Source organism: Syngnathoides biaculeatus, chromosome 6, assembly GCF_019802595.1.
Source record: "Syngnathoides biaculeatus isolate LvHL_M chromosome 6, ASM1980259v1, whole genome shotgun sequence".
NCBI classification, from domain to species: domain Eukaryota; kingdom Metazoa; phylum Chordata; class Actinopteri; order Syngnathiformes; family Syngnathidae; genus Syngnathoides; species Syngnathoides biaculeatus.
Window position 1 is genome coordinate 29,163,562 of NC_084645.1, and position 13,975 is coordinate 29,177,536.

Here is a 13,975-nt window from a genome sequence, read left to right on the forward strand (position 1 = left end):
TTGGGATTGTTTATCAGCTGCTGATACTCATCGTAACTGGTGATAACCATCATAATTGATGATACCCATGAAAATGACGATTATTTTGTATCTCGTAATATCTGTCATAACTATCAAAAACCATTAACAATTGTAAATGTTATCTTTGGTGATTAAGATTGTAGGTGATAATAACTACTGTAACTGGTGATGATTGGCATAACTGTTGGTATCATTTTAACCGGCAAGACTTGCTTTAACCTGTTGTACTGGTCCTAACCGCCAATAAGTGAGTCCTCGGGTTAAGACGGTCTCAACCTAAGACGTTTCGAATTTACAACGCCCGTCTGCCACTTTGTCTGGCTAATGCTTGTCCGTGTTTGTGCGCCGGAAGTATGTTCGTATTTTTCGCCCTCATTTTGAGACATTATCGCCCCAAAGAAGAAAGCGGTCTCTTTTATAAATGCTTCTGTAGCCAAAAGAAAATCCATTACCATGGAATCGAAGCTCAAATCATAAAAATATCGGAGAAAGGAGAGACACCAACACCGCCAAGGCTTCAGTCGTTTGACCATAGTGACAATTATTAAAGACAAAGCCCCTATTTTAGCGCATGTGAAGGGTTCTGTTCCTATGTCGGATACAATGAGCACAAAACCAGGTTCTTTAATACTTGTCGAGATGGAGAGGATTGAGGACCAGGTTCCGTCGCAATATCTTAGCACAGCCTCCCTCTCAGCAGTAATGCTGAGTGTATTTGTTTTTTATGTAAATTCTGACTTTAATGGCGGAATCCGACTTAAGTCGAAAGTGAAGTTGAAGTCGCTATTATAGGAACGGATCGTAGGCCGAGGACTCCCTGTAGTCATTGTTATTGGCGATACCCATCGAAACTGATGGTGCCCGTCTTTATTGACGATACCGATCATATTAGTCGATATCCATCGTGACCGTCAATAACCGGCATCAGAATCAGTGACAACACGTCCCGTAACTGTCAGTTCCCGTCACCGGCTAGCAACTTTTCAGCAGCACTTCCAATTTCAAAAGGATTTCACCACCGCTTGAGTTGAGGATAAAGAGTCACACCCCCAACTGCACTGACACTTTGAGCATGACCCTCTATGTCTTCTTTTTCATCTTTTTTCTTTTTTGTTTTTTTGTGCGTGTGTGTGTATGTGTGAAGTCAAGCACAAACAAGCGACCGCTCACTTCCTATTCAGTGTATAATAATATTCTCGGCCCAGTTATTAAGGTTTACAAACATTTTCTAAAGTCAGGCCGCAAAATCCACATCAAACACATGCTTGTAAAATGTTTTCTTATACATATATATATATACAGTATATATTTATACACTGTACAAATATCTGCCTTTTTTGGTGTACGGGCTCATGATATGTTATTACGTGTAATGCTGCTTCTTTATGTATCATATTTTGTACCGAGGCCTGTAATCATATTTAAATTATGACTAACAGGCCTTATCCGTGTTTCTATGTTGTGTTATTCATATTTAAATGATGAACGACAGGCCTGTATTTTTTATAACTATGTATTGTGATCACTAACACTCGGTAGCAACTTTTTTGCCCCCAAAACTTTGTTGAGTGTAATTATTTATTGTAACGTCTGTTTGCTGCGGGGGGGGGGGGGGGGGGGGGGGGGGGGTCAATGAATCGAGGTCCCACAGGGTGGCTTTTTATACTTTTTTTTTTTTTAAACATGTTTTATGTCTTCTCTTTTCACACGAGTGACAAATGTAGCATCAACTGCTGAACGCAAACAAGCAGATATGGTTTGGCGTGAGAATATCAGTGCTCTGGACACTTAATTAGGTACACCATCCAAAGAGATCCAGTGCAAAAAAAATTGTTTTAAATATTTTTATCAGCATCGTTGGCTAAGCAAACAATTAAAGAAATTTCAGCTATTTTACGTACCATATGGAACCTGACAGGCATGTTTTAAATCAGTGTTATATTGAATATAAAACTCATTTTTAAACCTGTTTGCGGATCATAGGAGCAACCATAAGGTAACCAAGATAAATTGTAAGGAATAGTTAGGTGTTCACCTGGGTTCCTACTTAAGTCACCAAACTTTTTGGGGCCGTGGAAGAAATAATCAATAAATTTTCTGCAGCGACCGGGTCGCACATTTACTTCACAGTCCTGAGTACCTGGGTTCAAATCCGGCCTCAGCTGTTTGCTTATTCTCCCTCCGTTTTCATGGTTTTTCTCTGGGTACTCTGGTTTCCTCCCAAAAAATATGCATGGTACATTGATTGAAGGTAGAGAATGTGAGAATGATTGTTTATATATGCTGTGCCATTGGTTGCCTACCCCACCTCCTTGGTGAAAGATAGCTGGGCGGAAAATGGATGGATATATATATACTGGCTGTACCGTGGATCAACTGGTAAAGCGTTGGCTGTGTGAAGTTTCCATGTTCTCCCCGTGCCTGTGTGGGTACTCTCGGGGCACTCCGGTTTCCTCCCACATCCTAAAAAACATGCAACATTAAGTGGACACTCTAAATTGCCCCTAGGTGTGATTGTGAGTGTGACTGTTGTCTCTCTCCATGTGCCCTGCGATTGGCTGGCAACCAGTTCACGGTGTGCCACGCCTCCTGCCCGTTGACACCTGGGATAGGCTCCAGCACCCCCTGGGACCATTGTGAGGTTAAGCGGCGAAGAAAATGGATGGCTGGATAGATACATATACTCTAGCTAAATAAAGTACGCGTTCCCTCTTATTTGAAATGCCAAGTCTATCTCCAAAATGTTGTCTCCATTTTTAAAGCTTTATTGAATGATTTTTATCATATTTGACAACCAACATACTTCCAAATGTTTTAGTAGTCGTGCTTTGTAAGATTGTTAGCAGGATGACAAAAAGTAGCCGGGATCAAAATATTGGAAATAAATATTTCAGAGCGACAAATATTTATCAAAGTTAACCTCATTGAACAGCCTGGTTTTCATCTGGGTTGTCACTTCTGTCGCCAAACATTTTGGGACTATGAGAAAAGCCAGTGGCCTTAATTTCCCCACAGGGATAAATAACAATTTTGAATTCTGAATTAGATTCATGTGAGAACCTACTTCTGACACCAAACATTTCAGATGATTTTTTTTTTTTTGCGTTGGATTTCACCCAAATGTGTGCCTAATGCTGTGTCCAGTGGGCGAACGCATACTTCATCCAGCATCCAGTACAGTATAATGAGTAGCGTGTATATGTTGTGCATCTAGCAGAGCGCGTTTCACGAGCCATAAGGGCCTCTCGTTTCATTTATTCATGACGACAACTTCGAAGTCGCCCACGCGCTCTCCGTCTCGCGTATGTGCATCCAGCGCATGTATGAAACATGCATGACGCTTGTGTAACCGGGCAGACTTTTTTGATTGTGCTCTCAGAGGAACCGTGCTTTCATGTCGCTTGCAATTAATTGCGCCTTCAGTGACCTTTTTTCTTTCAAAAAGATAAAAAATCCATGACAACATTTGCCGTCATTAAAGCCAGGTTTCAGGAAATAGCAAGACTTCATAAAGATGCCTGCTAACGATGCACCACATGGATGCATTAGTGATGACCCCTTGCACTTCTCAGCAGGCTAATGAGCTACCGGTAATTAGCCAGTGCTAACCAGCGCAGCTAATGCAGACTTAGCGAGTGGTAGCTTGGCCCGCTGCCATTCCTGATGATTTTACACTCCTTGACAATTTTTCACTCCCCCCCGCCGGTTTAAAATTTTAAACATCATCGCCCGCCCCTGCTTTTATAATTTTCAGAGCTAGCACGCCGACCTCCCAAAAATCAAAAACCCGCAAAATCATGCATGTGCAATGCAAGCTGGTAGACTGTAAGGCATCTACAGGGAAGAAAATGAGTATATTGCAAGTTCTCCCACTTAGAAATCATGGAGGGGTCTGAAATTTTCCTCGTAGGTCCATGTCCACTGTGAGAGAGATCATATAAAAAGAAAAATCCAGAAATCACAATGTATGATTTTTTTTAACGATTTATTTGTGCGATACAGGTGCAAAGAAGTATTTGAACACCTGCCTATCAGCTCGAATTCTGACCCTCAAAGACCTTTTAGTCCGCCTTTTAAAAGTCCACCTCCACTCCATGTCTTGTCCTGAACCAGATGCACCTGTGTGAGGTCGTTAGCTGCATAAATACACCTGTCCACCCCATACAATCAGTAAGACTGAAACTTGTAACATGGCCAAGACCAAAGAGCTGTCCAAAGACACCAGAGACAAATTTGTACAACTCCACACGGCTGAAAAGGGCTACGGAGAAATTGCCAAGTAGCTTGGTGAAAAAAGGTCCACTGTTGGAGCAATCATCAGAAAATGGAAGAAGCTAAACATGACGGTCAATCTCAATCGGAGTAGAGCCCCATGCTAGATATCACCTCGTGGGGTCTCAATGATCCTTAGAAAGGTGAGGAATCACCCCAAGACTACACGAAAGGAGTTGGTCAATGACCTGAAAAGAGCTGGGACCACCGTTTCCAAGGTGACTGTTGGTTATACACTAAGACGTCACGGTTTGAAATCATGCATGGCACGGAAGGTTCCCCTGCCGAAACCAGCAAATGTCAAGGCCCGTCTTAAAAACTTAATGACCATTTAGATGATACAGAAGAGTCATGGGAGAAGGTTTTGTGGTCAGATGAGACCAAAATTGAACTTTTTGGTTATAATTCCGCTAACAGTGTTTGGAGTAAGACGACTAATGAGTTCTATCCCAAGAACACCATCCCTACTGTGAAGCATGGGGGTGGTAGCATCATGCTTTGGGGGTGTTTTTCCGCACATGGGACAGGACGTATGCACTGTATTAAGGAGAGGAGGACCGCGGCCATGTATTGTGAGATTTTGGGGAACAATCTCTTTCCCTCAGTCAGAGCGTTGAAGATAGGTTGTGGCTGGGTCTTTCAACATGACAATGACCCTAAACCGACAGCCAGGAAAACCAAGGAGTGGCTCCGTAAGAGGCATATCAAGGTTCTGATGTGGTCTAGCCAGTCTCCAGACCTAAACCCAATAGAAAATCTTTGGAGGGAGCTGAAACTGCGTGTTTCTCAGCAACAGCCCAGAAACTTGTCTGATCTAGAGAAGATCTGTGTGGAGGAGTGGGCCAAAATCCCTCCTGCAGTGTGTGCAAACCTGGTGAACAACTACAGGAAACATTTGACTTCTGTAATTGCAAACAAGGGTTACTGCACCAAATATCAACATTGGTTTTCTCAGGTGTTCAAATACTTATTTGCAGCTGTATCACATAAATAATTCATTTAAAAAAAAATCATACATTATGATTTCTGGATTTTTCTTTTTAGATTATCTCTCTCACAGTGGACAGTGCACCTACGATGAAAATTTCAGACCCCTCCATGATTTCCAAGTGGGAGAGCTTGCAACATAGCAGGGTGTTCAAATACTTATTTTCTTCACTGTACGGGTGTTCAAACAGTGACAGCAGTGCAGTCAGGGTGAATTTTTTTTTTTCAAATCGATTTCCATGAAGTCAGAAGCAAACAACACATGTCTTAAAGAGTCTTTTGGTGATGACAATCAGTGGTCCATATATATAAATCACCAGAGGCTCTATTTTTATTGGACCTGTTTTTATTGGATCCGTTCTTTGGCGTGCTTTCGCCTGCCCTTAGGAAGCGGGAATGAATAGCGTTCTCATGACGACAGAGGAGTCGGAGGACGGGGGCTTTGGACGTCTTCCGCCGGTTCGGTTGCACGACGCCGCTAAGTGTGAAATCGCTGTTCCTCTGAGGCCGTGTAGGAGTAACAATGGAGAGCATTGACGGACGACGAGGCAAGAAAAGCTTCGGTCGCCGCCTCCACCCATCTCGTCATTCACAGCCGTCCGCCAGGCAATGTGACCTTCCCGTAGTTTTTTTTTTTTTAATGTCTCTTATGATATAAACATGGTTATTCCACGGAATGCTTATGCTGAATATCCTCTCTTATCCAAGCATGGATTTATTTTGCATGCGTACATTCTTTTGTAACAAGTGGATTTGCAGAGTAATTGGAATTTTTTTTTCCCTCCTGTTTTGCCTTAAAAATCGTATTGGCTAATTTCAGAATTGTGTGGCTTTTCAATATGACTTCATACAAGGTCACTACTCTGTGAGACTCATCCAAGGTCTTGAGAACCATGCTTCCACCAAGCAATATAGTTCAGTTTTGAAACAACGTAATTACCCCGTGACCTTGAAAAAACAACAACAACAACAACAGAAACAGATTTATTTCCCAATGTCACTCAATTCAACTATAGATCTCTGCTGCACTTTAAAAATGAAACCCACTAATCAAAGATGTTTTCATCGAGTTTCATGCTCTGAAAATTGCTTTAAATGGAACCTCAATTGATCCCGATTCCATTTTTTTTTTCTCAATGTCGGAAGGACAGGGTGATAGTGCTGGAAAAGCTCAACCAAAAATTGTCTTAGCTGTCAAAGTTTTGGAACGTTCTATTATGTTGAGTTTGGCTTTTCAAGGTGTTGGACAATATTTGGAAGACACAAGTGCAAGGACGCACATAGGCAAGGCAGGAATGTGGGAATATCAAATAACATAATTGTAATTTAGAAAAGCAAAACAGCCGATTATAAAAATCAAAGAGCAAACACGAAACTAACAGTCCCAAAATCTTAATTAACAAAGAAGCAGGACGTGATAAGGAAACACTGGTTATGACTTCTGACGACAAGCAGCAATCCAGCAACACTGATCAAAAGATGGAAATGGAAACAAATTGACAAGACAACGAGGAACACCAGGACAAGACACAAGTGGCTGAAGGGAGCTGATTGGCTAAGACCAGGTTGAGGGCCGAGGAGTCGGATCAGAACCAAGTCAACAAAAGCTCAGGCCCCTACTAACTAACCCTAAATTATCTTACTTTGAATGGAACAAACTAATCATTGATTTGGCACTTCCCAACATCGTAGTGTGGGGTTGGTACCGTTGAAAAACAGAACCAGGAACAACCCCTGCTTTGCCTGCTTTGCCTGCTTTGGTACTTCACGCCTTTGTAAAAGGACAGGGTCGGTACAGTTACAAAGATGAACCATAAAATTTTGTAAGAAGAACTCATTTTCAACTCTGCATGACTTTCCATTCCAAAAATTACTTTACACAGTTCGATCCCTGAACCATCAAAATCCCCCAAACCTGATTTCTTGTACTTTGCACAAGTAATAGCAGGTTGGTTCCGGTGGAAAGTTGAACCGAAAAACTGTCAGGGAAACCTGTTGACTTGATCCCATCAAAAACTGAGTTCACCTCAGACAGCAGATCCACTCCAGAATAAACCAGTCGGTCACGCGTAACCCCAAGTAAACAAGCCTTGACTTTCTTTCTTGCTGTTGATGGCATTTGCATGATGTTTGTGTAACACGACGACACTCACGATCAGAGAGTCCCATTTGTTTTGTCGCGTCGCAAACATCACTGGTTTTCCTCTTCTTGGCACCATGAAATTGGTTTAAAATGATTTTCTGTAAGAACCTTTCAATAAGCATTACTATTAAAAAAAAAAAAACAAAAACGTTTCATCTGTCTCTTCAAGAATCAATAAATTCATGTGTTAAACAGTAAGTGGATTGTAGACTGGTAATAAGAATTTTTTCAACATTTTTTAAAAAATGTGTAGTTATTTTTTTATATATTACCATTTTTAATATCTTTAACAGTCATATAGGTGTACAAAAAATAATTTACACGTTTTTTTTCATGTACTTTATACATTAAGAATTTTTTTAAATAAAGCACAAATATTTATTCATTATTTTACTATTTGGGCATAATTTGTAGTGTTGAATATTTCAAATATGTAGCGTTTGGAGTTTTTGTTTTTTTAAATGTCTTTAAATGTTTTAGTATTTTTCATAGCACTGTATATTTAATTTTTACTTGTTGGTAATATGCCACCAATGAGCTTCAACCACAAGATCATAACAGCACCGGGCTGAACTAAAAAGTCATCTTTTAAAGCAGTTGGAAAAACAAAGGCAATCATTGGGGCGGGGGTGGGTGGAGGGGGGGGGGGGGGCGATCACCGTGAGTGCCGTGGAGAAAGCAAGAGACGGACTGTGAATAGGACGGTAAAATAATTACCGATGGTGTTCCTCAAGGGTGAGTTCTTGGACCCCTCCTGTTCAGCCTGTACATGTATATGCTACCCTTGGGTCAAATCCTTCAGAACCTTCATCTTGATTATCATGGCTATGTAGATGACACACAGTTACGGAACATCTATTAGTGTCTCTAGATGGCTACAGTTTAATTGAATTGTTGCGTTACTGTCGAAAAAAGATAACTGAATGAAACCGAGATAGTTGCTTTTTCCAATAAAGAGGATTGCTGATATTAAATATCTGGATTCCCTCTCTTTAAAAAAAAAAAAATCAAGTTTGAAACCTTCCTCTACTGATAAATTTTGACCTTTCGTGTTATTAAATCACTTAAACTACCTTTTATCAGCGGAAGAACATTTACAGAGTGAAGCTGTGCATGTGCCAAACATACTAGGAGAAGCTGATCCATGCTTCGCTACTGTGATGGTCTTCTGACTGGACTCCCCCAAAAGGGCTTTCACCAGCTGCAACACATTCAGAATGCAGAAGCCCGGGTTCTGACCAGAACAATGAGCTACATTCATATTATTGCAATTCTAAGATCTCTACAGTGGCCCCTGGTCAGCTTTAGAATAAATTTTAAAGTCCACCTACTGGTCTATAAACCACGACCATAATTTCTTGTGTCTAATGTGCATCTCCCCCCCCCCAAAAAAAAAAAAAATAAAATCAAAACACTAGTGCGCATTATACATAGGTATATGGGGAAAATTGGGGTGGGGGGGCTCTCACATTTTATAAATGTACTCCAACATTTCTGTTATTGAAAAGCTGTACACTTTTATTCCGATATGACAGGGGTACGTATGCCTGGATATACCTACATTTGTGCTAAGTTTACTTTGTACATAGGTAGAAGGGTTTTCCAGAATGTTGAGGTCAACTTTGAGGGTGTGCATTATAACATGGGTGCTCATTATACACAAGAAATTATGGGAAATGGTTGAAGTTCTGAATACATAAAAGAATTGCTAATAGATTATCAACCCAGTAGGGCTCTGAGATCGACAGACCAAGTTCAAATATAGGACCACAGAGTCTAAAACAAACATGGTAAGGCACCATTTTGGGATTATACTGCATGCAAATGGAATACGTTGCCACTAGAAGTGACCTCAGCCCCAACTGTGAATGTTTTTAAGTCCAGGTTGAAAACCTTTCTTTTTTTCCTCTTGCTTTTTAGAGGATTTCCACTTCTAAATTACATTTTTTTAATTGTATGCCATCTTGTTTATACTGTGTTTTCATTTTCCTTTTCATTTGAAATGTTTATGAGCATTGTTTTCTTTGTCTTTCCATGCAATTTAATCATCATATTTAATCACGTAAATGACATTGAGTTACCTTGCGGATGAAACGTGCTGTATAAATAAACTACAGTTTGACGTTCTAGTTGTATGTTTTTTTTTAATAGCTTTGTTAAAAAAATAAATAAAAAAAGCAAACAATGGCCGGATGCTCAACGCAGAGCTCCGCATGCCGAGTGCGTGGGCTGCTTTGCTAATAAGTGACAGGGTGCTAATTACAACCTTTTTAAATGTATTTTAGCTTTTTCTTTTTAAAGTTCTGTCCGACATTTGATGAGCTTCTGTCTGTAGTTATCAGCGAAGGACTTTTTAACTCCCTGTTCAGCCCTTATTATTAATTTATTATAATACTTGCCTCCTACTGGTACCCAAGTATAGAAGCTTTAATTGGCACTCACACATGCACACACACAAAAAAAAAAAAAAAACACATGGCACGTTAATATTTTCAAGGAAATGTATTAATGTATCAAAGTTTTGTTGACAATACAGTCATAGGAAAGGGAAAAAAAGCAAGCTTCCCTATAAAGCATGTCCAGTTAGCCCTGGCTGTCATGTTCGGGACTCGTACCCGCGGCAAATCCCAAAGATTTGTGAATAATAGATGGCCCTCCCCTCATTAAATATTGATAATTGCCTATATTACTGCCAATGCAGAGGTACCTTAACTTACGAGTGGTAGCAAAGCAAATGTATTTGTGAAGTGTGTTTTATGCACAAAGTAATGTGCTTTACATAATTAAAAGAATATGAGTTGCTTTACTATTTGCACGAGTTCTTCTTCTTTTCCTTTCGGCTTGTCCCGTTAGGGGTCGCCACAGCGTGTCATGTTTTTCCATCTAAGCCTATCTCGTGCATCTTCCTCTCTAACACGAGGGACTTTGAGGGTCAGATGGTGGTGGACTTCGTGAAAAGGATCGAGTTGGCAGTGGTAAACACTTAATTTCCAGAAGAGACAGGAACATGGAGTGACCTACAAGAGCAGAGGTAGAAGCGTGCAGGTGGATACATTTTGTGCAGGCGATGTCATCTGAAGGAGGTTACTGATTGTAAGGTAGTGGTGGGGAAGAGTACAGCTCCACAGTATGGGACGGTTCTGTGTAGGATGACTCTGGTAGCGAGTAGGAAGTGTTGGAGGACCCTTTTTTTCCCTCCGCGTGTTTGTTTAATTTCGGGTAGTGAGAATGTTGGTTATCCAAATAAAGTCTGGAGATGATGAACAGTTTCTTCGAAGAATTTACTTACAGAATAATTCCGGGCACTTATGAGTTACAGAAAATGGCTGTAGAGAGCAGATCACAAGTGCGAAGGTACAGAGAAAGTACACATCCTTTATCTTGTCAGAAGGGAAGGACCATGGATAGTATCAAACCTGTGGCCTGACATCGGGCCTTTCCACTTTGACAAAGGGTTTCCGTCTCAACCGGTTCTAGCTGGCAATGGATTATTACAAAGTATCCAGTATGCAGTTCATCAAGGTTAGCCTTTGTGCAGAGATGCAGTCAAGGACACATCTGGCTACAGAGCAGAGCCCCAGTGAGGACATAGCGAAATTATGGAGTCATGACTAAATATTGGCATAAGACATACTTCAGAAGATTAAGAAGAGGAATGTAGAGCAGAGAATCAGGTGGTGGAAGCTGAGAAAGGAAGAATGTTGTGTGGCCTTTCGGAAAAAGGTGAGACGGGCTGTGGATGGACAGGAAGAGCTCCCGGAAGACTGGACTACTCCACCCGAGGTGCCCAGAGAGGCAGGCAGGAGCATACTTGGGGTGCCTTCTGGTCAGAAAGGGGAGAAGAAGACTCTGTGGTGGAACCCCAAAATACAGGAAGTCATCCAAGGTAAGAGATTCGCGAAGGTAAGTGCGACACGGTGAGGACTGAGGAGAGGCGGAAGGAATGCATTGAGATGCGACGTAAGGCAAAGGTAGAGGTGGCGAAGGCTAAACAAGAGGCATATGACGACATGTACACCAGGTTGGATACGAAAGAAGGAGAAAAGGATCTCTACAGGTCGGCCAGACAGAGGGACAGAGATGGGAAGGATGCGCAGAAGGTTAGGGTGATTAAGGATAGAGATGGAAATGTGTTGACTGGTGCCAGTAGTGTGCTAAATAGATGGAAAGAATACTTTGAGAAGTTGATGAATGAATAAAATGAGAGAGAAGGAAGAGTTGAAGAGGCAAGTGTGAAGGACCAGGAAGTGGCAATGATTAGTAAGGGGGAAGTCAGAAAGGCACAACAAAGGATGAAAAATGGAAAGGCAGTTGGTCCTGATGACATACCAGTGGAGGTATGGAAGCAATTTGGAGTTACGCTGTAATATTTACCAATAATGTTAAGTGTGCAATGCATTGTGGGTTGATTGTTCAGTAGCATCATAAATCCCAGTATGCCTCACAGGCTGTGTAGTAATAGCTCCTTTCATCACGTTGTTCCATAATATCCAGTTATTTGTTGCATACCACTTTTAAAGAATATTATATGCTTTATCCATCTCCTTTAACTATTAGTTTTGTTGCATGCACACAGAGTGAGTAAACGTTATGTCTAATTAGTCGTATTTGTCATGTTGCTCACTGTTGTGAGCTATTGGGGAATGTCTGCGATCGACTTTTCCGAAGTAAACTTCGACTTCAGCGAAACAGTCTACACTAAGTCGCTCGAGTAATGTAGCTTTAGACGATGCACTTTTATTTAGATGAATGGTTCGCGTTGATGTCTTTGTGTACCCTCCGTGGTGTGTGCAGTCAGGCTAATGCACTGCGGTACTCCGGATAAGCGATTTTACTGCGGCTCGCCAAATGCTGAATGCAACAAATAAAGTAATTTGTAATATAGCTGAATCAACGATGGAGCTAAGTTACTTTTAAAATCAAGGAGTCAATCAGTTTTTCAAGGTAACTGTGGCAACGCTGCTTCCAAGTGTTGCAACTCAAGAGTACCAAGGTGTCATTCAGTCAGATTTTTGCTTTGTGTTGCGATGGGGGGAAAAAAATGAGTTCTGAGAGATCTTTTTTGGGTGAAAAGAAGCAGATAATGGCCACGCTTTTTTTTGCCACTCCCACTTGAAGTTTACTGTAAAACTCAACATAAAGACAAAAAAAGCCACGTAACATTCCCTTTCAACCAGGGGTCTCAAACTCAAATTACATCAGGGCTGCTGGAGGCAGCGTCCGGCTGAGTCTGGGCCGCAGCCTCGGCGCACATGCATTCCTGGCCAATTTCAATCCAAAATTTAAAAGAAAATTCAATCTTCTCAAACATCTTTTTAAAAAAGAAAAGTTAAACAGATTAAGATAAACTAGTGGTGCAACTGGTTTAGACCGTTGGCCTACCAGTTCTGAGGATTCAAATCCCTGGGCTCGCCTGTCTGGAGTTTGCATGTTCTCCCCGTGCCTGTGTGGGTTTTCTCCGGGCCTTCCGGTTTCCTCCCACATCCCCAAAAACATGCGTTAATTAGGGACTCTAAATTGGTCTTCGGTGTGATTGTGAGTGCAACTGTTGTCTGTCTCTATGTGCCCTGCGATTGCCTGGCAACCGGTTTAGCTTGTACCCCGCCTCTTGCCCGATGATACCTGGGATTGGCGCCAGCAACCACCGCGATCTTGGTGAGAATAAGCAACTTGGAAAATCAATGAATGAAAAAGATAATCAAACATGCTTGTGTCAACAAGTTGTGGACAAAACTACTAGTAAAACGCTACATGGCTGCTGTAATTTTCGCTCGGAAAAATACTTCTCTGCTAGCGCGTGCCCGAGAGCCATATACCCCACCGTGATTGGTTGGCTTTGCACACTGTCAAAAGTGCCATTCATGTAAAACTCGAGGGCCGCGCTAACATTAAACTTTCATATTAAGGTGGGGGCCACAAAATATTATCTCGCGGGCCATCTGCGGCCCGCAGGCCGGCAGTTTGAGACCAGCGCTTTAAAGTCTGCTGGCTTTATGCTATGGGTTAAAAAACTAAACAAAACACTTTTTCGTACTACATTGAAGATCAATTAAAGAGGGGAAAAAAATCCTACGATACTCCGTAAATAATCCTCCCTCTATTCTCTGTACCACTTATCCACGAGGGTCCACTGTGACACCCTTAAATGGTAATTTTATGTAAATATTGACTTTTCCCCTGATTTTAATTGCTACTGTATTTTATATGAGCGTAACCTGCTGGTAAAAGATTAGGTTTAGACACTGTTTGGGTTAGGGCACTGGTGTGCGGTGAGGTTAATGCTTAATGAGGCACCGACTTTCGGGTCAGATTTACAAATTTATTAGCCAAACAGCGGCATATTTGCTATTAAAATTCCAGCGTGATATTAAAAAAAATGGTCGGGTTTTATGACGTGACCTGATTTTTGAAGCGGATCTTCAATCTCCGGCATTGCTCTCCTTAACTAATTAGATCCTGTTCCATTTGGTGGTTTAGTTTTGAAAAAGTTTCAAGGTTAGATGCCATGTTTGAATTTCATATGGAGGGAAATTTTTAATAATGCAGCTGCCG

At 41.3% G+C, this 13,975-nt stretch overlaps 2 protein-coding genes across 3 annotated transcripts in view; both read left to right on the top strand.

Moving 5' to 3' along the window:
• Positions 1 to 7,379, top strand: part of LOC133502362 (copine-8-like) — a 60,459-nt gene extending 53,080 nt beyond the window's left edge. Inside the window, exon 22 of the mRNA XM_061823075.1 lies at positions 5,668 to 7,379. Coding sequence (XP_061679059.1) covers positions 5,668 to 5,817 — 150 coding nt within the window. The 3' untranslated portion in view covers positions 5,818 to 7,379. The remainder of the gene's footprint in view (positions 1 to 5,667) is intronic.
• A 3,600-nt stretch (positions 7,380 to 10,979) lies between these two features.
• The window catches only part of smc1b (structural maintenance of chromosomes 1B), a 28,565-nt gene continuing 25,569 nt past the window's right edge, over positions 10,980 to 13,975 (top strand). For both annotated transcript variants that reach the window (XM_061823500.1, XM_061823499.1), the window contains exon 1: positions 10,980 to 11,309. The gene's annotated coding sequence lies outside the window, so the exon portion shown is untranslated. The remainder of the gene's footprint in view (positions 11,310 to 13,975) is intronic.